The sequence below is a fragment of the Rhopalosiphum padi genome, chromosome 1, assembly GCF_020882245.1.
Source record: "Rhopalosiphum padi isolate XX-2018 chromosome 1, ASM2088224v1, whole genome shotgun sequence".
Classification (NCBI taxonomy): Eukaryota; Metazoa; Arthropoda; class Insecta; order Hemiptera; family Aphididae; genus Rhopalosiphum; species Rhopalosiphum padi.
In genome coordinates, this window is record NC_083597.1 from 9,420,120 (window position 1) to 9,444,398 (window position 24,279).

A 24,279-nucleotide genomic window follows, 5' to 3' on the forward strand; every position below is an offset into this window, starting at 1 on the left:
AACAGAATCCACAAAAAGTTATACCGAATTTATAAAATAATTGAATTTAGGAGGTATTGTCACGATCCCCTCAGAGGAGAGCAAAGTAATTATCAGTATTATCACAACGGGTTTGGCGAATCCAGGGCCCCCAAGCGATTCCAGTAACAAGTTGGTGTAGCGAATGAGACGTACCATCGCCTATACACCTTAGCCATGTTTGTATCGTTGTTGAACAGCGTCACTAGTTCTCTACGCACCGTCAACCACGACTATCAGTCTCTCATCCTTTATCAGTTTAACTCACGATTACCAGGCAAACCGCAATTTTACAAACTTCCACCGGTAGTGAACAATACTGTTTTTAACGTCAGCTGACTGAACATGACATCGATCGGTAGCAGTGGTGGCGTTCGAAATTTACAATCGGAACCGCGGCTTAGAAGAGAACAATGCGCAAGCGCAGCCATACAATAAACAGCTAATGAACAGCTGCGCTCACAACCGCCCCTTGCGAAGGCCACCATCACGTATTCGCGTTTTTTAATGCAAAGCCGTAGCGAGACACATCAGTGCTCCTGGCCATCTTGACATATTTCCACCCTTGTAAATGATTACTCCTCCCCACACCCAACTTGTTTTAAAACAAAGACTTTTGAATATTAATTCGGTTTCTTTTTTTAATTATTGTTTTTAGAATGTATCAACAAACTTATGTTTTTACATTATTTGAATTCAAATTTAATCGATAAAAAACAAAAATCAACAAATGGAAATGACAATTTTTTAAATACCTACTAGATATTTACATTGTTTTATATTACTACACAGTCTTATTTTTATTGGAATATGATAATATGAATGGGTTACCTACCTATTAATACGTATTTACGTGTATATTATACATACAGGAGTAATATTATAACATAATATATTTTATTTGATAAGCATTTTGTATTATGTAAATACTAAATATATTGTGTATTATGGATTCGTAGTATATCATGAATATCCTAAAATAGCCCTATGCGGCTATGCTCTTATATTTATGATTTATATTAATATTATATAGTAAAACTTCTTTGCACATATTTTAAGTTAAATGTATATTTTATATTATTGGTATTATAATAGATAAATAATAGTAAGATAATTATTTTTTCGTATTTATTATTCCTTAGTTACGGTTTTAATTCAATGTCGTTATACCGCCACCACTGTCACCATCGCATCAAGCTAAGTTTTGTTGTGGTGAATGGCGGGGGGGGGGGAAATATTACTTCATGGTGAGAGAGTCTAGGACAGGGATGGCCAACCCAAATGATCTTGCGGGCCACTTTGTAAATACATCACAATCTTGCGGGCCACATATAGAGGGTTGCCAAAAAAAAAGGTCATCAGCCAAAATATTAATATAAGTAATCACATATTTTATTCAAAATTAGGCCACATATAAAAATATAAAAGAATTTAAAAAAAAATTAAAATATATAAAAGTTATAATAAAAGTATTTAATAATACTTTAGCCAACCATAGCAGGTGCACCATCAGTTGATATTCCAGAAATAATTTCCAAATCCAAATTGTTTTCGCATAAACTGTTTTCAAAAGCGTGAAAAATATCTTCACCTTTTGTAGTTCCTTTCAAACTTATCAATTTTAACATTTCTTCAGTTATTTGAAATGATTCATTTACTCCACGAACGAATATTACAAGTTGAGCTGTATCTGATATATCTGTACTTTCGTCAAATGCAATAGAAAAATATTTAAAATCTTGAATTCGATCGCGTAGTTTTACAATAATTTCGTTTGAAATGTCATTAATTCGACGACATACTGTTTGTCGGGATAAACTTATATTCGAAAAAAGTTTATTTTTATCAAGTAAAATATCCTTTGCTACAGCTTCCAAACATTCTTTCACAAATTCACCATCTGAAAATTTTTTCATTTTTTTTGCAATCAAAAATGAGACAGAATAACTTGCTTTAACGATATTAGATGGTTGCTGTAATGCTGAACTTAACATTTTTTGTTGAGTTTTTAATTGTGACGTAAATTCCCTGAGCTTCGATTGTTTCACTTCACTACTAAATTTCAAATAATCATTATGTTTTGTTTCATAATGCCTTTTAACATTATATTCTTTAAATACAGCTACTGTTTCTCGGCAAATCAAACACATTAATTTTGTGTTTTGAATTATAAAAAAGTACTTTTCTTCCCACTCCTCACTGTACTTTCTATTTTCGTCTACTATTTTTCTTTTCTTTGCAACACTCATATTAAAAAAAAATACAATAATAAAAAAAGTACGTACTTAAATATTTTTCTACACTGAACGCACTTCAACAGTCACAGCGAACGAACAGATTATGACTGTTATTAGCCACGTTTTATTTTAACAATTCAATTTGCTATATTACTATAAGCTGGTGTCTACTCGTATATATACTTTTATCAGATTAGATTAGAATTATTACTTTTGTTGCGATTACGTTGTTAATAATACAGATCCTAGACTCTAGGACAAACCACTGGCAATGAGTGGCAATCATCCCCTATCACTTTTAGTTAAGCTATTGGGTCGCTGTAAATTGCGTCCCATTTTTAGTTTTTTATGTAAATTGCGGTCCGCGTATATTTTGTACATGCATAAATTTATTGCGGCCTGAGTATATATATATATTTAATATATATAGGTAAATTGTGGCCTGGGTATAACTTTTTATGTATGCCTATACCTAAATATTTTTTATTCATACGTAATTTACACCTGAGGCTTTTTTTGCAAAATCTATATTTTCCTTCTCATTTTTCAGACTTCGAACTGGCAATATAATTATATATAAATAGTGGTATGATTAAAAATATTGGTTTTGCTGTTTTTTGTTTATAATTAAAAAATATGTTATTAAAAGTAAAGTTTAAAGTGTCTATAAAAAATGTAGTATTAAGTGTCTGTAAAAATATGACAATTTATACAACCAAAATTGTTTTGTCCATCAATGTATAGAAAAATATACAATAAAATAATATGAATAAACCTATATAGATAAAAGTCTAAGTCTTAGATATACTTATTTAAATAATCTTGGAACAAATATCATAGACAAAGAAATATTCATTAGAAATACTATAACACTTTTAAGAAAAAATCAAATTAACAAATTTGTGTTTATAAAACAAAAATCAAAAAAGTTTGTATTAGTGACTTATAATAAGCCCACAAAATGGCATAATCTAATAAAAAAATAAGACACATTTAAAGAATAATTATCTATTTAAAAAACTAAAATAATTATGCTAAAGATAAGTATATTATAGTAGCTCGTGTGTAAAAACCGGCGCATCCCAAACGGCTCCCGCCCTTTGATTGCTTATTCCAAAACGGCTCCCGTCACAAAAAAAATTTACAAACAGGTAAATTCCCAAACTGCTAACGGTAATAACTGTATGGGTACCAATTTAAGTAGACAATATTAGACATCTAAGCTTCTCTAAGTCTCTAGTATTACTTTTAAATTTAATTCACAATAATACGATAGTATATGCTTTCTTATATAATGTTTATAATTAACTCAGTGTTCAGAAACACATTTTTAACCACACATTTTTTGAGACAGTCCTAAGTCTGTATGGAATGGGAAGGAATAGGTATTGTAAAAAGCTGGAGACGTTTGTAAATTATTAGCTTTTTGTAAAATGGTAAGCAGAATATTTTACCTCCGTAAAAACAGAAAGGATAATTTAATTTAAAATAATATAGTCATATATTCCGTAGTATATAATAGATTATTTTATTAAATTATATCAAGTACCCAGTACCTATAAATAAACCCGGGTGGCAATTTTTAAAATTGTGTGGTTATAACCTAGCTATTAAATATGTGCGGTTTTGTCCTGTATTTTATTAAAACGTACAATACATACTTATTAGTTTATTATTTAAAAAGATTAAATATTATTATTTATAAGATGCCATAATACAGCTAATAGATATTTGGATCCGGATTATTATTACAAACTATAATTATTTATAATTTATAAATTATATATAGAGCATGCAAGATTCATTCACTATGCAGACTTTAAATAATAGTAATGATAATTTATAGTTTATAGTATATTAATAATTTATGTATTATAATTATCATCTATCATTATTTATTGTTATGATTGGAAATTTTAAATAAAACTAATGTTTCCTAATAATTTTTCTGAGATCCATTTTTTTTCGGAAATTTTGATCCCTAGTTCTGACTGTATTCGCTATGTTGTTGCGAGCTAGTCGTGACAGTTTTTTGTGGGACGAAAAACGAAAGTTCTCAGCCTTCTAATCGATAAAGTTAGTAACCATCCCACTCGATATAGGGTGGTGGTTGAGAGTGCAGCTGACCTCAATTTCGCCCGGGTGAAATGGAAATTACGAATTGGTACCCGTACCCAAAACAATTTTTCACTGCAATTAGAAGAAACTTTTACCGCGGGACACAACTAGTAGACACCGATAAGATTTAAGGTACCTGGCTACCTATGTCGATAGGTAACTCACAGGTTACTGCATACAGAAGTTTATTCATAGAGTAATTATAGACCTTTTTGACTTCGTGAGATAACTATATTTTGTACTATATGTCCACATTTATATACGGGCGGGACCATTTTCCTCTAACAATAAGATACCGTTTTCCTCCACTGACCATTTTCCACCAAAAAAAAAAAAGGTTGGTTTCCATTTTCCTCCACATTATTTTTGACTAAAATTATATTCATTTTCCTCCAATACATATTTTAGTCAGTGTTGTAGTGTTGCGTTCCGTATTATAAAAATAGAGTATGGCTAGGATCACATTTTGCGCGTATCTGTTGATTAAATTTTGGTCGCGTTCTTATCGGTTAGGTAAAAACGCTAGTCCAAGTGTCCGACAACACACGCAGTCTATAACAATCGATAACTTAATATTGTAACTTTGATTAAGCCTAATAAAGATACGTACATACAACATATGGACATATTATACGTATATACTTATATTGTTATATTGTGTATCATCAATTGTCACTGATTATCAACATTGAGTTGAGTTAGACAGACACACGAATATACAAAATACTCGTATCAATAAGATTATATTTTTAGTAGCTTACCGTACGTCGAATAGTGTTTAAAGTGTGTTTCTATCAAATTTTAATTTTTAACATGTCTGAAAAAGCGACGTTTATTGAAAGTTCTCGAGGAAAACCTTTGATAATTCGTGATAGTTACAAATATTTTTTAGCGTATAAATCAAAATCAGAATTATCACGTTGGCGATGTTGTTTAACTACTTGTCAAGCAGTTATATACACAAATAAAACTGAAGAAATAGTAGTCAATGAATTACACAAAAATGAACATAATCATTTGCCATCACCAATAAAAGTAAATCGACAAATAGTGAATAATGCATGTAAGCGAAAAGCAATTGACGATTTATTCTCACGCCCAAAAAAAAATAATACTTAAGGAATGAGGACAACATTCTGCCGACTGTTCTAATTTTGATGATACCGATATTCATAAAATCAGGAAAAATATTTATGCAGCCCGTCAATCTTTGCTGCCGAACCTGCCGAAAAATATTGAAGAGGTACATTTAGCAATCAACAATATGGACATTAAGACTACTTCCGAAGAACAATTTTTACTCGTTAATGATGATAGTAAAAATGTGTTAATATTTTCTTGTTACCAAAACTTGAAATTTTTATGTGAATGTGAAAATATTTATTGCGATGGTACATTTACATACAGTGCCAAACATTTTAACCAAATGTTTACAATACATGGCTTTAAAAACGGACACTATATACCAGTTGTATTTTGTCTTCTAGTAAATAAATCCACTGATACATATGTTAATACATTTAATCATATTATACTTAAATGTATTGAATTAAAATTGATAATAAATCCAAAATCAATCACAATTGATTTTGAGCAAGCCATTCATGATGCTATTTCTACATTATGGCCTGATGCACTAATAGTTGGCTGTAGGTTTCACCTGACACAATCATGGTTTCGGAAAACCCAAGATCTTGGTTTAGTTCAATACTATAAAGAAAAAAACTCTGAAATTGGGTCTTGGATAAGAAACACGTTTGGACTCACATTTCTAAGTCCACAAGAAGTTTCCAAATGTTTTATTGAAGTCTTTATGAGTATTATACCAAACGATCAAAGAGTGAGTCAGTACGCTGATTATTTAACCGATACGTATATTTCGGAAAATTCTATATTTCCACCAATTATTTGGGCAGAATCGTCTTCTTCGTTATCAAGAACCACTAATGCATGTGAGTCTTTCCACTCTCATTTCAAAGAAAACTTTTATAAAGAAAAGCCTAATATATTTATGTGGCTTAATATTGTAAAGCAAACTCAAACAAATATTTATTGTAAAATGAGAAGTATACATATTCCAAAAAAATCAAAAGATTACCGAGCAAACAAGCGTCGTGGAGCAATCGACGATACAATTATTAAATTACAAAACAGAGAAATTTCTAGGTATGTAATTGCAAAAATTGAAATAATTATTTATATGAAGTTTATCTAATTTTTATTTTTCCAACAGGTATTCATTTGTTGCTGAGATATCATATAATTATAAAAAAATTTAATTTTATTTACTGCAGCGATTTTACTATATTGTATATTTTACATATTGTCTGGTTGCGTTATCACCAATCCCTTATTATTATTATTTTATTTATTGATTGATGTATTTTTATTGACGTGCGTACTTTTTTATTATATTCATTCTCTTTTTAGCCACCTGTCAAGATCAGCGCGTACGGTGTATTATTATATTATAATTATACTTTAAATATTTAATTTGTTCTTTTATTTCATTTAACATTCTGATAATGAGTGACGATTTTATTATTTTATTTATTGGAGGAAAATGGACAGTGGAGGAAAACGGTATCTCATTTTTGGAGGAAAATGGCTACGACCTTATATACTACTAAGTACATATATACCTTTATATATAAATAGAGTTACGAAAAGTCATAATATATACACACCAATTAAAAAAAAATATATCGAAAATCCAGAGCTAACTCGTTCATGTGTCATATCTAATTTAGAGTTCTTAAACTTTTCACCACATTATACGTTGAACATTTGATGTTCATTATAATTGCGCCGAATTTAGGAAGCTACCTGTAGTATAATATATTATGTCTATCGTGCTAGTAAAAATGGTATGTATCAAAATGACGTCAAAGTATTTTCGACAAGCTGAAAACGCACATTTAGCATCATTTGCGCCATTTAAAAATAATGGTTATCCCATACTGTTTTTGTTATTTTAATTTTTATAATTTTAGTTTATTTAAATAGTATATATAGTTATACAATTTATCTTTTCATTTTATATAAATTTATAATTCATTATACTTATATTTTGCCTATAATTAATAAAACATTTTTTAAAAATTATATTATTATCTTTTTTATCTCCTACACAATCTAAATATCAAACTTCGATTTTAATTATTTGTGAATAGTATTATTAAGACCTGTGATAATAATTGATAAATGTCACAAGATATTATAAGTTATAACTAGAGCCCGGATTTATATGCGCCTAAAATCTTAAATAAGTATAAAATATTTTTATGCTCCATAGTTTCAGAAAAATAATCTTTTATATTCAAAATTTTTTTTTTTGGAAAAATATAAAATACACTAAAAAAACGTATAAAAGTATTCTAAAAGTATTTTAAAGTAAGTACTTTTCATGTGCAGTACATACGAAACACAATATTATGGACGACAATATTTTTTTATTAGTAACACAACAATCGATTGCGTTGATGCATAGCGTTCCATACGACCGTTTGTGAAATAACAACGTACCTCTACGTACCCCTCTCCCACAGACCCGCGTCAACGACTCACAGACCTCCGTCTCCTAGACATTGGGCGTGCCTACGGCCTACCGAGGCTGCGTCGATACGCGCGGAACGCCATCTATCGAGCGTTGTATACGTTTCGTTTTTGTGTATAGCGTCCTCTTAAAGTTTATTGTGTGTGTGTGTTCGTCTCTGTTCTTTGTTTATGAACGCACATCTCGCCGAAAACCGAAGTCCTGTAATTTATTGATCAGCAGAAGAAATTTGCACAATTCGTATTCTAACAGTTGATTAAACACAATAAATTTCGCGTTGTCGTTTTAACAGACGTGCTTTATTTACATTTTTCTACTATAATTCTCGAATACCTACACAACAAAATAACAATAATGGCATCAGCACCGTACCTTGATCAGTATCTTGGATGTAAGTTCTCTTTCGGTTTTGAATTTCAACGAAATACTAATAGAATGATATTTTAGCTTTGAAGAATCTTCCTATTGAGTTGCAACGAAACATGGCTTTGATGCGAGACCTCGAAAAGAGAGCTCAGGAAGAGATGCGAGAAATTGACAGACTGGCAGACTACTTTATGAAGAATGTCCATCTCTACAAGCGAAATAAAAAAAATGAAGCTATGATGCAACGTAAATATGACAAAGTAAAAGAACTAAACGATGACAAAGTTAAATTGTCTATTCTAACTTATGAAATGGTATGTTGATTTTGAGGATTTCACGTAATGCTCGAACTGTTCTATTCTATTGTACCTTACAGGTGGACGAACATATTAAGGAATTGGATCCAAACATAGCTCGCTTTGAATCCGAAATTCAAGATAGAGCCATTGATGCTAAAAAAAAAGCAGAGGAAGTAAAACGTAAGAGTTATGAAATATATTTTATTATGATACCATTGTATTTGACTATTTCCTTATGCGTGTTTCAGGTGGACGCAACAAGAATAGAAGCAGTGAAATTTGGATAAAGATTGAAAATGATGAAGATGCAGCTCGTTACGATATACCGATAAAGCAACAACCTAAAAAAGGTTTATGGACAGCATTACTTTAGTCTTGTTTAAATATATAAATTACAATAATTACCAACATTTTTCAGGACTTTCAAAAACGTCAAGTGCGGCATCGAGCAAAACATCTTCGGCCAGTGTTGTCAGTAATCCGAAAAACCCTACAAAAAGTGTAGCCAGTGCTGCAGTAGAGACTGCCCCCCTTACTGGAACATTAGTTAGTGCTGGAGCTGTACACTCGCCTGAAGTATTTGACATGCCTGTTGATCCAAATGAACCAACATACTGTTTGTGCAACCAAGTTTCCTATGGTAAAATGGTTGGCTGTGATAATCCCGATGTAAGCATACAAATTTTAATTTAATAATTATATATCTATGTATAACTTAATTACACGGACATATATTTCATATTGTGACCATTAAACAATTATAAATATTCAATTTTAACTGTGAATATTGTTTCAATATTTTGTTTTTATATAATTTTTTTTTAATCGTGTGCTTTAATTTATTTTAGTGTCCTATTGAATGGTTTCACTTTGAATGTGTCAAATTAACTACCAAGCCCAAGGGAAAATGGTTTTGTTCAAAATGTTTAAAAAATAAGAAGAAAAAATAATGTACTTGAAATATGAAATAAGATTATTTTTTTTTTAATATATATTATACAGTATACTTACACATATTATGTATATCCATGTTAATGTGTATATAATATACATGTATGTATGTGCAAATAATATAATATGGCGTTTAATTTTATGTTCATTTTCTTACAGTCTTAAACAATTGATTGAAATTGTAATTTGCAGTATTACTATTGTCGTAGAATTAGAAATACATGTAGTATTTGAATTACATATTCAAGAATAAAATAATAATTAAATAGACTAAACTTTCGATTCTTATTTATATGCATTTATATTTATGTAATTTCATGTTAGTTTTCTTCGTGTAAGCGATTAATTGGAGTTGTAATTTGTAGTATTACTAATGTCGTAGAATTAGAAATACATGTAGTATTTGAATTACATATTCAAGAATAAAATTATAATTAAATAAAATTAAATTTGGATTATGATTTATATGCATTTATATTTATGTAATTTTAAGTTAATATTCTTACAGTCTTAAGCCATTGATTGGAATTGTAATTTGTAGTATTTAGTGTATTACTATTGTCGTAGAATTAGAAACACATGTAGTATTTGAATTACATATTTAGGAATAAAATTATAATTAAATTGAATTAAATTTGGATTTATTTTATTAAAAACTGAAAGTAAATTCCATATTTCAAATCAATTAAATTAAGAATTATACTAGACTTTTTATGTGAAAAAATATATTTATGGAAATAAAGACAATTAATGTTCAGTGCAATATTTAGGTAAACCAATCGTATTCCTACGAAGCAATATATTTGATCACACATTTTTCCAGTCTGAATAGTTAGTGACCAGTGCAGTTTCATCATTTTAGGACTATGTTTATGTGTTACAAAATAATCATTATGATAATTATTGAACCTATCTGTGGTAAATCACTTATTATGTCTAATTGTTAAATTTAATGGACTTACCAAATACCAGCAGAAACATCTACTCTATTAAAGAAAATGTAGAATTAAAAAGGTGGTCAAGTGAGTATTGCTTTGCTGTATAGCAGGCGGTGAGTGGATATTTCAAATTTGAATTAAATGGTATATCATTGTGCATTAAAACGTTTCTATGCAGGTACAGTCTTCTGACAGCCTATATCACTTAGTAATCTCGAAGTAAGTTTTTGTCATTGTTATCTAAGTAATCTATTTTACTTTTAGTAGTACAGTACTAACAGTAAGTTGAATTCATTTTTACCAAAAACATTATATTTGAAAATGTTATTGCAGTGTGTTTACTGTATAATATAATATAAGTAAAAGTTCAGTGTCCCCCTGGAATAATGTTTTTGAATTATATTGAATATTATTATTCATAGTTTAAATTAAATATGTTCAAAAGTATATTATTATGCTTACATTTTTTTTAGATTTTTGGTTTCTGTTTATGAACTACTAAGTATATTTTTATAAAACATTATATTACATTTTAAGCTTTAGTTATAAAAATTGAACATTTCATAAATTTTCATCTGCAAGTATTCTTTTTTTTTTTTTTTGAAATTAAATAATATAGATATTCATATAATTATTCATCTATTTACTGATTTTATTTTTATTTGGCTTTAAAATAACATTGTTATTTATAATGTTGTTATAATTTATTACAGAATAAAAATAACGAATAACTATATAATAAATATTGAGTGAAATGTTCTGTTTATAAAAAAAAAAAATATTTGGAGAACACATTTTCTTTTTAAATTAAGATTATATTTTAATAAATATGAATAAATTTGAATTTAGTGGCCATCTACTCTAGTGGATTAGGTGAATAGGTAACTGATGGAAAGCTCTATGATATTTACACTACATTAACTAATTACTTATAAACCAAATGGCATAATAATTATTTACCTGTATGGATGTATAGGTACCTGACAATCATTTAGAAATATACAATAATAAAAAATAAGTTCAATAAATTTAAAAATCATTCTGGTTATTTCATTTACATATTTTATTAGTTTATAAAAGTAAAATGTAGCATTGTAACCACATAGGTATACTATTTACCTATATTTTAATATATAATTAATAATGGTACCTATATTTTATTTTTAATAAAATTAAGATTGAATATGTAGGTAATCAGAATTTTATGTTAATTTTTAGTAAAATTCATGCAATTTTTAACTTAAGTATGTATTGCAACTATCATTTATGATTTATAGTTTCATGCTAATAATTTAAGCTTATTAGACATTTTATTTATTTATTAGAATATACGGGCTAGGTCCTTTTTTACATAGACAAAACAGGTTAAAATATGGTTTACAAAGATAGAAAAGAACAAGTAAATAGAAGAAAAAGAAAAAAAAAGAGAAAATAATAATAATAATACTAATATACATATGCAATTATAGATAAAGATATACGAAGAAGTTAAAGTGACTTATGTCATACCAACCAAATAATATATTTTAATTCCCAAGTTAAATATACCGTGTGATTGTTTTTATTTTACAGTTATCAGTGAAAGTTTCCTTTCCCTCAAAACTTTTATATGTTGAATTCAAATTTAAGTATAGATATGACATGTTTGATGATAATGGAAAAAACAGGAAGAGCACATAAGTTGCCTACTATATATTTTAAACTTTACCAAATGAAGAAAGCGATTTATCAGATGTAGGTACGAGGTACCTACTACGACACTTACACATATCACATACCAAATGTGACATACCTACCTGTAGGTTACATGTAGTATAGATCACACATTACAAGAGCCACGAATTTACCGGTACAATCGGTACATACTAGTGTCTAGTTGCCTCCCAAAAAATACGAATTGCCTCTCATCCTTATTGTAAATAAAAAGGTTAATATATACACTGGTTGTCTCCGATGACCAGGTACTAGGTAGTTCATAATTAAATACGAGTTTTCTCCCAAGAATTTTCACATTAGTTGACTCTCGTGTACTGTACCCATACAATTATGTAGTAGTTCATACACCACTAGAATACGCACTACCGTCACTACCTATTTGTATTATAATTATAAAAATTAAGTTTACAGTAACATAATAATTTTTATTATTCTATTATTCTATATAATTATAAATAATAATAATATTATTTATATTTATTATTAAATATATCAATCTTATAGGTATATGATTTAAATTATAGGTTTATAGGTAGACATAAGACATTTATACAAATAATAACAGGTATACAATTAAATTAAAAACAAATTGGTAATTTTATAATAATAAGTTAATATAAAGCAGGTAGTAATAGTACCTAATAAACAGACAATAAAACAACATTGTATAGTAATGTAATGGTAAAAAAAATATTTATAACATTGTTTTTTTTATTATTATTCAGCTTTTTTATTTAGGACATTCCATTAGGTATGAATTAAAATGTTTTTGTTTCTAATTTTTAATTTTTAAACATTGGTTTAGGCTTATTAGAAATTTGTATTAAAATTAAAGTCTTGATCTGAATTTGTTTTAAGACTTCGATAAATGTATAGGTATATAACAGTATGCTATCTATGTAGATTGCGGAGACTCAAAAAACATATTAAATTTGCTATGGAAAGATTCATATGTGTTGGTTGTACGCTGAATGCTTGAACTTTTTTCTGCCCATAAATGAGTAGGAAAAATTGAACCCTCTGATTTCGAAATTACAAACTTTTATTGATATATAATGTTTGAAAAGATTTGGAAACATTTATATATTTATTACCAGTTCATTAGGAGGAAATCAGTACTCGACCCTTTTCATTTACGTTAAATTTTAGGCTAATCAGGAGATGTTTGCAGGCATTTATGTAAAAATTATTGATCTTTTTGACTTCGGGAGGCAACTGCAGGTTTGCGTCCGAATGTACATATACAAAACAGTGATACCGTCAAAATTACAAAGAAAATTTAGAAATTATTAATCTGTTAAATAACATCTAATATAATTAGTACCTTAGGTATTTTAGGAAATAAGGACTTTTCAATTACTCTTTCTAGCTTCTTTAAGCTTCTCAGTTCTTAATGTTCTTATTAAATTGGCAATATAGATAATATTTTTTTTTTTAAATAGAAACTTATACTTACCTCATTATATTATTCTAATAACACGCTAAAGGCTAAACCTATGATTGTTTTACTACCAGTACGTTTTGAGCTATAGTGACTTTCTCCAAAATATTTCGGATAAGTGCTATTAGCTTTAACGAGGTATGATAATAGAAGTATAGTGTGTTTTAGGATCGTTATTCGTTAAGTACCTACTAACTACTTCCAATGCAAAATAACTTAAGACTAAATGTACCACAGCGCTATTCAGTTTATGCAACTTCCAAGATCCAAATAGTAAGGCGTCCCTTCACTGTTCCGTAAATAAAAAAGGAAGAATGTCAAACGATTACAATAAAATTCAATTACAGTTTTGGTCAGAAACGCTTTTATTGGTTTATAATCAAACATAAAATAAAATACTTAGCCCACGCTAAATAGTAGTTAAATAGTAGTATTTTAGTGTCACCTTAGCACATTTTGCTTCTCTGGTCTGACAATTCTATAACATATGTATTATATATCTTAAAATAATGTTCACGTCTAAAATAAACGACAAAAGTAATTCATTATTTTATGAAAAATGCTGTTTTTACGTTCTTCCATGCGAAATGATATCACCAATAATAGGTAAAGACAATAAATACCTAAAACCGATTAGGAGTAATATTATAAAATTATATTGTTAACAATATTTTAATTATTACTCAATACTTACAAGCATACATAGAATAATAATAAGTAATAGTAAAGACATCGATACACAATAATATGTACAGAAAATGTATTCCATGAAGCGTCAACCACGTATCGATGCTTAGAATATCTTTCTGAAAAATAAAAATAAAAATGTATAATGAACTATAATATTGTAATATTATTGTCATTAATCGAATGACGTAAGTATACATAATATAACAGGGACGGCCATGCGATCGATCGCGGATGATTTAAAAATAGATCATCTCAGCATTTATTTTTAATAAATTTTATCAAATGTCTAGCGTTAGAAAAACTCGATAATCAGTGATAAATTAAAAATTTAAAGTGGTACGAGGTCGGACAAGTGTAAAAAAAAATTGAGAAACGATTAAAAAAAATAAATTAAAAATTATAACCGATTATATCGCATTATGTCATTCCCTTGCTCTGAAGCCAACAATATCGAAAATATTTATAAATAAGTGATTTATTTGACATAGATTCTATAAAAATCGAAGCTGAGATTATAAAAATAAAATCAGATATATTCCTTAAAACTCGAGATTTAATTTTTGAAGTCTGCTGAGCGAAGAAAAATAATCTTGTTTGAGAATTATAGCCTTATAGTTACACATCTATAGTATCAGGTATTACCTACGTCCTACATATTTTGAGTAAACGTATTTGTGTGAAATAGAATTTTCTCACATAAAATGTATTAAATAATAAATGTGAATATCGAGCTAAACTTTCCGATCACCATTTAGAGAAGTGTCTTCATTTAGCAGTAAGCGATTACATTCTCTATAGATATTATGATCAGTTTACTAATGTTATGCAAAGTCACATTCCAAACCAACAAAATAATATATTAATTATTTAATTTTTATTTAGATTTTAGAAATTTATTGTAAAATATATTTTAATTTTATTATTTATACAAGTAGGTATGTTATGTTTGTTAATAAGTAAAATAGGTAAAATAGGTGCAAGACGTATTTGCACCATTTAATATTTCAATATTTTTAATAATCAAATTTTTTTATTGTAGTCAATCGTTAAGAGGACGTTATATTATATAGTGTTATACCCGCATGTGTTGCTTCTGTATTACTATAATGTAGATCATAGCAAATTTTCGTTCAGCAGAACACATTTTGTGATTTTAACTTTAATATTAGAGTCGATTTACCTATTATCAAACTTAAAGATAATAATGTTATCTAGGGCATCTCATAGGCTTTTATTGGTAATTTAATTTTTAAGCGAGTTACGAGCATTTTTCACATAACCATTACTCACTTAAAAATTAAGATATCAATACAAGCCTATGAGATGCCTTTGGGCTTAGATAATAATATTCTTACCTTTATTTTTGATAATAGGTAAATTGACTCTAATATTAAAGCTAACATCACAAAATGTGTTCTGCTGAACGAAAAGTTGCTAAAATCTCCATTAGTAAGACAGAGACAACACAGTTTAATCTATTCTGTGGTATAATAACGTTCTCTTAAAGGAAAAATATGTTTTTAGTAAATCTCTCAATCTCTGGCCTCTGTCAAAATAAGTTTGGCCGTCCCTGGTATATAATAGGTATATGTATATACTATGGGATTAATATATATGTTTATAGTATACAGTAAAACTTCTAAATACCGGACACCCTCGGCCGCTGAAATTTTGTCCGCTATTTGGAGGTGTCCGGTATTTAGAGGGAGAAATATAATACTAGAGAAATAAAAAATTTGAATTATAAAATTGATTGATTTATTTAAAGTAATTTATAAATAGGTACATAATAAATATTTATTTTTATTTTTATTATTCTTATATGTATTTTTAAAAATGCGAAGGTAAAAAGATAAAAAAATTGATAATATAAAAATTAAAACTAACATATATTAAAAAAAAATCAGTTGGATACTTTAGATTGTTTCATATTTTGACGCGGTCATTTCGTATGTTAATGCATTTTCTAATTCCACAAAGACGATAGAAATGATTAAAATCAAAATTTATAAAAATGTCTACTATTTAGAGGTATTCATTAAGAGAGGTTTCACTATATTATATAAGGCTATAAGCATACTGATTATTAAATGGAAAAATATTTAATATTTTGAGCATTTAGTATTCACAGGTTTGCTTTTATCAGAAATGCAATAAAGATAAAATTGGTTGTAAATGAAAAATATGTAGGTATTAATGTATTATAATGAATAATGATTATTAATTTATAACAAAGATAAAATATTTAGAGCGGACGAATAAATTAGTTGCAGAAAAATAGAACTTATTGAACAATTAATGAATACAATTAATCACATGAGATTTTTCCTAATGGAATCTAAATAGATTTAATTTTGTTATACTATACGAATTGCTAAAATTAATATTATAATGACGTTTACACAATAAATATTTGTTAAATTTTAAATGTGTTTATAGGCATTCAAATTATTTTACTTACTTTAAATGTTGCTTTTAGCAGACCAAAGTTGACGACTAGAAACAAATCAAGAACAAATGAATGATACCATTGACATAACAAGATAGTTGGGCGTGGGCCATCTGAATTTTGGCGTAACAAGATCTGAGCCTCAATTCGAAGATAATGAAAAGTCAAATCTATAAATATACAAAAGTGTCAAATTAATTAGAAAAAAATAATATGAATTATAGTTAAGTTAAGCCAATATTAGTTATTAACTTAAAGATTAACGTTCTAAATGTAAGTTAATTGCAGTCTTGTAAAGTTGTAAAAGATACTTTTAAAATTGTATTTAAATACAGATACAAGTACATCCATTTAGAAAGTATTTAAAATACATTTCAAAGTATATTTAAGAACAAATACAAATATCTGCTATGTATTTAAATAGGTACTTTTCAAATACTTTTTTTTTTTACTTTTCTACTAGTTTACTTACTAGCTTTCCAAATTAATGTTGTAATAATTAATTTAAAATTATCATGTTACATTCAACTAGATATTATTAGAACTTTTTGTACCACTTACTTAATTGTATACTAAAAATGAGAATAAATAAAACTTGTTATATCATAGCAATTTTTTTAATATTATAGGTAGTAGGTTGTTAATGAAATATAAATAAGAGGATATAAAAAGCAATTAAAAAAAAAAATCATTCCCAAAAAATTTTGTTGCATTTAATTATATTTATATTTTGTAATAATCACATTCACAAATGAACGAGACATCAGCAATAGGGGCAGGAGTTCTCAAAATGTATGAATGAAAAATATAAATAAAATAAACAAATAGCATAATCATTTAAAAAAAAAAATATGTGACGACTGACGAATAATTCGTTTATCAAAAGTATAATTGTATTAAAGTATTTGATTTTCAAATACAAATACGTCCTAGACAGTATTTAAAATACTTAACAAATACTTATATTAAAAACTATTTAAAAAGTATTTAAATACATGTAATCAAACACTTTACTAGACTGGTTAACAGGTACTAATTTAATAATCAATATATTTAACTATAAAGATTTTATGTTAATATGGATACAAAAAGGTTTATCTACCTGTTTTGGTACACAATTCGCGTGCACCGATTAATTTAGTTAAAAAAAATACCTTAATTATTTTTTATTTACCACCTGTTACACATATGCAACTTTCTATTTTTTCTTTTAGTACTTCATGACAAAATATTTTAATGAGCAATATGCACCGTATAGTCCATATACTCTATATTATAGATATTCCTTAAATAGTATTATTATACGTATAGTTATATAGTGACTAATAAACTAGTGGTTAGGCACTAAATTATACTTTGTGCATAAAAAACAGTAATTAGTATTTAATATTTATTAATATACTGGTTGAGAGATATAATTTTTTCGTTATATTTTGATCATTTATATATGTTGAACGTGTACCTATTAACTGTCAATAAAACTATATAATTTAAAAAAAATATAAGTAAAAATAAATAAAATAAAAAATATAATACATATTATACTAATAATTATGTATTAAATTCTTAACATTTAGAAAAGATTTTTTACAAAGCCTTATTAACAGTAAAATTAATTTGAAAGTTCAAATATACTTTATAGATGAAAACCAGTATTATTATTTTCACTATGAACTAAATCGTCTAAATCGTTTGGGAAGGCAGAACATTTTGATCAAATTATTGATTTTTTAGTAAATTTATTCTTTTTTCTAATAGCAAACATGTTCACTGTTTAATTGAATAATTATTAATTTAAGATGTAAAAAAATAAGTTAATTGTTACTACATATTTATATTATAATTACGATTTTCTTTGGTATTTAAATTAAAATATAGCGTTAGGAATACGAGCGTAGTGTGTAAGACTTTATAATATTTGAAGAGAAATAGTCTATTAGAGACGAAATAGTACTATGATAATTAATTTGTATGTTTATTTATAAAATAGCACACTTACTAAACTTGGGAGACAATCCCAAAATCCACAGAAAGCACATATTCATTATCTTATATATTTTGATTACGTCCATTGTTCCTAGATAACACTAAAGCATAAATAATATAATATTATATTTATATTATAATAATAATATAAATTTATATATAATATATAAATTATAAATATTAAAAATTATTTATTTATTTTTTAATTATTTATAGTGTAGTTATGATTATAGATCAGGCTGATCAGGGTACTTGTTTTTGGGTCAACGTTCCAAAACAATTATTGACCCCACCAACCAACTGGGCGTCGATGATTGTGACCCAAAGAAACCTTTTTACCTTTCTGATTGTGGACTGTACATTAAAGGTAAAAAGTAATATTTCAATGGTTTTTGAGACTAAATAAATATCCCAATTTATGTTCGATACGTATATTTTGATATGAATATAATTATTTTCGTATTAACATTATATTTTCAATCTATTAAAGACAACTAAAACCAAATAAATTTATGATTCTGATTTTCCACTTGATATATGGAACGCACTGTAGCTCCACACGAATAAAAATCTTTTGTAGCTCCACATTATAATAATATTTTTAACACCAAATGTCCGCATACCTATTATAAAATAAATGATGATATTGCTATATCGTTGTAAAAGTAAAATTAAGTTGAAATTAAACTATTATATCTGCAAAACCATATCTATTTTAAATTCTAATCTTTATTGTGTAGGTACCGATTAATTTCTCAATATCTTTGTGATTCAATGAATTGACAGTGATCACTGATCAGTTCTCTAACTAGTAGTTGCTAAAAATATTATTATTTAAAATTATAAGTTATTACAAATCTATTTAATTAAGTGACTCTTTTCATGTAAAAATTGGTGATTTATTTACTTCAGCACATCTAAATATTGTAGTTTTTATTAAAAATGTATTGGCTACGCAGATAGATTCGTATTACATACGAATGAATTCTGCCAATAATAACGAAAGTAAAATAACAAAAAACTAATATGAAATTTATAAACAAAAAAAATCAAATTTTATAACGACAACCAAATTGATAGATATGATTTTGTAAAAAGTTTAGTTTCATTTAATAATATATTTAGTTATAATTTAATTTAATTTAATTGTACAGTGTACAGTGAAAACGACGATGTACCTATGTTATATCATATATGTATTGTTTATTATTATTTTTATTAGATAATTAGTTTTTAGTTATAACTACCTAAAGATTTAAATGTTTTATGTTAATGATACATTTTTTAGATCAATCTCTATTTTTCATAAAAATTCACAATATATATTTTGTAACGTACAATGGTATGATACAGTGCTATCGCGGGGGGGGGGGCACTCTCTACACTACTTCCATATGATTATAATTTTTAGTACAATGTGAACTTTTTTTTGTAATAATTATTTTTTATTAATCAAATTGCACATTATTATTAGGTAACTACCAATCTGTTATTGTTGTATAAACTGAAAATATACTTATGTCTGGTTAAAAATTTGAATAGTGTAGTGTTAGTACTACCTATACTATCTAGCCAGTGCCCAGTGGTCTTATTTATTAGTATTTAGTAGGTACACACTTCTCGAATTCGTTGTGCACGATTAAAATTTCTTACTATACATTGTGCGGAGGTTCACTAAAAAATAAGGGGCTAATAATATTTATTATTAATACTATTTTTTTAAATTTTAATAACATGTATTGTAATTAAACAATAAAAAAATAAAAACTTATGTGTGGAGTTACAGTTTTAAAAACAAAACTTATGTGCGGATTTAAGATGATAGATTATAAAATGGCTACGATGCTTGCGCAGTTACGGTGCACTGAAAATATGGACTACATGTTGTTCTAGTATGTATTTAATAACGAATGCGTGTAAAAGTTTTCATTTGAAATTCAATTCTTTGTTTATAATACTGCACATTCAAGTATACTTCAATTTTTGGAAATTTTAAAACAATGCCAAATAAGAGATTCTAAAATAAAAATGCAATACATAGTCTGTACTCTTATGTAAACAACTAATCATATTAATAAAAAAAAATTTTTACAAATCCAAGTTTAAAAATTAAAAACAAGGGAATATGTAATTTTTAGTTTGTAATGATAGTAAGTTATAAAAATCTACCTATATGACACTATAATCTAATATTTTTTTTTATTCGAATATTTATTGATTTGACTATTCGACCATTTGTATATATTAATTTGTACTAAAAATTAATATTTTAATATTATTGCTATGTTTATTATGGCATTGTTTTAAAATTTCCAAAAATTGAAATATACTTGGATTTTAAAGAATAAAGAATTGAATTTCATACTTATTTTTTATATTTTTTTTATTATTAACGTTTAATAAATTTAATATAAATAATACATATTATTTATGTATAATATACTATTTATGATGTATTTTAATGAAAATACAGTGGAACCTCAATAACTTGCATCAATCTGAGGCAAAAAAATTTGAGTTATTGAAATTATTGTTTTGTACCACACAGATTTAACTTTAAAGTATTATTTATTCCACGAATGATGTATGCGTGTATGCATTATAAATATATAAAAAGTATTCTATAGTAAAATAAATAAATAAATTAAAGTAGCATTATTTTTCGAAGAAATCAGATGTTTTGGATTGTTATTTTATTTGTTTGATAAAGACCTATCTGTAAAGTTTTCAATTAAGTTGAACGCGAAAAAAATCTCGACTGTAATTTCTTGTTGTTCGCGAATATAGTTGTGTACTATCTGTAGACGATCTATTATTGTATATCGTATATTTATTGTATTTCAGAAATTTTCTGTATATAGTGTATATCGAACAATACGTGTTACAGAGGACGCCACTTATAAGACTCACGGATATAAGGTTCAATCGTTTATTAGACTCAAAATCGTTTGTAACGGTACGGACTTATACATTATATAAAAAAAAATCGGATAAAACTCGAATTTCTTTTAAAAAAATGTTAGAAAATATACATTTTTAGTTAAAATTTAGGAATAAATTGGTTTTCAGAAATTACATATTTTTGTTGGTTATTACTGGTTTCGATTCATGCTTTATAATGTGTTATACAACGAATAATTAATATTAAAAAAATAACATTAGTCGAAACAAACCAAAATTACAAACTTTTTACTAATAAATAAAAGTAAAATACAGTGAAAACTCTTTATAACGAAACTTCTTACAACGAAAAACTCTATATAACATAAACATTATAATATAATAATGTTTGGTTTGCTTTATAACCCACTAGTCAATTCACTCTCAATTACGAAACAATATTTTATGTTTCATAACATAATTTACCCGTTAAGTATTATAAATTATAAAAATAATCGGCAAAAAATCTGAAATTTCCAAGAACGATTAGGTACATTTTTTCATTATCTACTTTTAATATCGTAATAATACTATTATTATCGATATCAAATATATTCATTTTATTATAGACGTAATTTCTAACAAAAATTATGTTTTTCTTAAACCCTCTTTATTACGAAAACTCTCCTTAACGAAAGAAATCTCTTGGTCCCTTCATATTCGTTATAAAGAGTTTTCACTGTATAATGTAAAATAAAATTCATAAATATGTAATTCCCACCGCCTCTATAAGATTCATTCGGTGCTGGTCCCAAAGTGAGTCTTATAACGGTGTCCACTGTAAAAGCCAAACGTCATCTTTATTTTTATTTTACCTATATATACCTATTCTATTAATTTTACGTTATTTTGTCAACCAATGTGTGTTTGGACGCAATTGGAATAGTTATATTTAGGACAAAATACGACTAGGCACCTAGCTGGATTCGGGTCGCGATTGGACATCTTCGGACCCACCATTAGGTGACTATCGGTTAAAAGTTCAAAATTTATGATCGATATTTTTCAGTATCTCAATATAAAAATGAAAAGACAATTATGATTTTACAAAATAGAGCAAAAATTAGAAAATCGTAAATTCTTAAGATAATACTGGAAAAAAACAATTTTTTAAACAATTTTATGCAAATACAAATTAAATATAATATATTATACTAAACAGCGTACTAGTATTCTAGTAATCTCACTAAGACATTATATATACTCCTGTTTCTTTGTCATGATACCTGTTACGAAACTAAAATGCCTGACCAGTTATCTCTTAAATATACTATGTGGAGCGGAAAAAAAAAAAAAAAATTGTTTTGATGTAAACTAAATATAATTATATTATATTGTACAACTATGTGAACATTGTAAACCATGGATCAGTACTGGTGATGGGCTGACTCTTATTTAATATACTGTAAGCATACCAATATTTTACACTTTTACAACAAACAAATCAATATTACCCTATGAGTTTGTTATAACCAATTTCCACTGTTTACGATTCGAGCCGGGTTGGGATGGTAAGGGTGGAAGATGAGCATAAATTAATTTTTTTTAAATATGGGAATATAACTTTATTTTTATAAAATGAAATATAGTAGTGACGTATCGTGGTCGAAAAATAAAATAAAATTGTTAATGATGCAGGGTTAAAGCTATTTTTTGATGGTTTTTTTCTATTCGACGAGCGTCCTATCATATTGAAGTGAATATATGTATGTTTATACGTAGGGTTTCACCAAATATATTCAATGTTCTACCCATTTTTTCCCTTAATAATAATATTAATAAATTTCGATAATTTGAATTTTTAACCTTATATTAAGGTAATTATAGACCAAATTTTTAAACACTTAGTTAAGATTTTTATATACCTACCATTTGAGGAATTTTTTGTGCATACATGAAATTTGGGTTTATAATATATTATTTACCTTAAAACAATTAAAATGTTTTAAATTATCATGCGTATTTATTTAAAAAATTAATAACATAAATTTTTTTAAGATCACTAAAATCTAATTAACTTCAACCACAGCTACTGCAGAAAACTATAAACATATTGTGGTTATCTGCTAAGTATTTATATTTACTATTAAAAATGAAAAAGATTGATTTATAGGATGTTAGTGAACTATTAAGAAATAAATCATTTACCATTTACTGTAAAAAAGGTCGGTTTGAAAAATATAAGTTTGCATGGTCATAGAATACTCCTTAAATGATGGCAGAGAAAAATCTAAATATAATATGATGCTTATAAGTATAATTAAAAAAATAATAAGAATTTTAATAATTTGTTTACTGATATAAAGAATGGAAGTAATCGTGCTTGATGATTCATGTTTGGTGTATTATATAAAATATTATCGACTATTTATCATAGTTATGAATCGTTATCATTATATTATTTTTTATTATACATTTAAATATAAAATAAAACTAGCAAAATGTTTAAATATAACGTTTATAATATTATTATTAAATGAGTACAAACGCATACTTACAACGTGTATGAAAGCCATGGATCTAGTGAACTTTCGCTGAACACTGATACCGTTATACAACCTTTCCAAAAGGGAC

The 24,279-nt window shown here is 26.8% G+C and overlaps 2 protein-coding genes and 1 long non-coding RNA gene across 3 annotated transcripts; 1 reads left to right on the plus strand and 2 right to left on the minus strand.

Moving 5' to 3' along the window:
- Positions 1-1,502: 1,502 nt before the first annotated feature.
- Positions 1,503-2,168, minus strand: LOC132931150 (general transcription factor II-I repeat domain-containing protein 2A-like). Its single transcript, XM_060997302.1, has one exon. The coding sequence runs from the start codon at positions 2,166-2,168 to the stop codon at positions 1,503-1,505; it is 666 nt and encodes a 221-aa protein (XP_060853285.1).
- Positions 2,169-8,031: 5,863 nt separating this feature from the next.
- Positions 8,032-9,670, plus strand: LOC132931985 (inhibitor of growth protein 4-like). Its single transcript, XM_060998139.1, has 6 exons — positions 8,032-8,320; positions 8,377-8,609; positions 8,672-8,774; positions 8,843-8,944; positions 9,013-9,263; positions 9,443-9,670. Exons 1-6 carry the CDS (start codon positions 8,284-8,286, stop codon positions 9,542-9,544), a joined length of 828 nt encoding a protein of 275 aa, XP_060854122.1. The 5' UTR covers positions 8,032-8,283; the 3' UTR covers positions 9,545-9,670.
- Positions 9,671-14,049: 4,379 nt separating this feature from the next.
- LOC132919566 (uncharacterized) lies at positions 14,050-16,873 on the minus strand. Its single transcript, XR_009660655.1, has 3 exons — positions 16,792-16,873; positions 14,335-14,446; positions 14,050-14,263 (listed from the first exon to the last, which is right to left on the minus strand). It is a non-coding gene; the product is annotated as an uncharacterized LOC132919566 (long non-coding RNA).
- Between the last annotated feature and the right edge of the window lie 7,406 nt (positions 16,874-24,279).